Raw genomic sequence first — 836 nt, 5'->3', positions numbered from 1 at the left:
CCAGCACCTCCCGTGTGCTACCCAGGATCAAACGATCCACGGTGTCCAAAACCTTCAATACCATCAACAACCCAAGCACCAATTTGTTATCCCGGATCTAATGATCCTAGATGCCCAAGACCTTCACCACAACCAACTCCTTACCCAACTCCATCAACTCCAGCACCTCCATTATGTTATCCAGGTTCTAATGACCCTAGGTGTCCAAGACCATCATTACCACCAACATCATATCCATCAACAGCAGCACCTCCAGTGTGCTACCCAGGATCAAACGATCCACGATGTCCGAAGCCATCACCACCACCAACTCCATATCCATCAACACCAGCACCGCCAGTGTGCTATCCAGGATCAAATGACCCAAGATGTCCAAAACCCTTACCACCATCTACAACTCCTGCACCAATTTGTTTTCCTGGATCTACTGATCCTAGATGCCCAAGACCTACACCACCTTCATCTCCTTACCCAACTCCATCTACACCCTCACCTCCAGTTTGTTATCCAGGATCTAATGATCCTAATTGCCCAAGACCATCCCCACCACCAACTTCTTATCCAACTCCATCAACTCCAGCTCCTCCAGTGTGTTATCCGGGATCAACAGACCCTAGATGTCCAAAACCTCCACCACCATCTACAACCCTTGCTCCTATTTGCTACCCAGGATCTAATGATCCTAGATGCCCAAAACCATCACCGCCACCAACTTCATATCCATCAACACCAGCACCTCCAGTGTGTTACCCAGGATCTAATGATCCTAGATGCCCAAAACCATCACCACCACCAACTTCATATCCATCAACACCTGCACCTCCAGTGTGTTATCC

At 48.7% G+C, this 836-nt stretch overlaps 1 protein-coding gene across 1 annotated transcript in view; it reads left to right on the top strand.

The window, feature by feature from the left end:
- Window positions 1–836, top strand: part of LOC112691946 (proteoglycan 4-like) — a 40,528-nt gene that overhangs the window by 38,602 nt on the left and 1,090 nt on the right. The window contains exon 9 of the mRNA XM_025566425.1: window positions 353–836. This exon is cut by the window's right edge and continues 545 nt beyond it. Coding sequence (XP_025422210.1) covers window positions 353–836 — 484 coding nt within the window. The remainder of the gene's footprint in view (window positions 1–352) is intronic.

Source organism: Sipha flava, unplaced genomic scaffold (assembly GCF_003268045.1).
Source record: "Sipha flava isolate LNK unplaced genomic scaffold, YSA_version1 68_pilon_pilon, whole genome shotgun sequence".
NCBI classification, from domain to species: Eukaryota; Metazoa; Arthropoda; class Insecta; order Hemiptera; family Aphididae; genus Sipha; species Sipha flava.
This window is presented reverse-complemented; position numbering and strand designations above follow the sequence as displayed.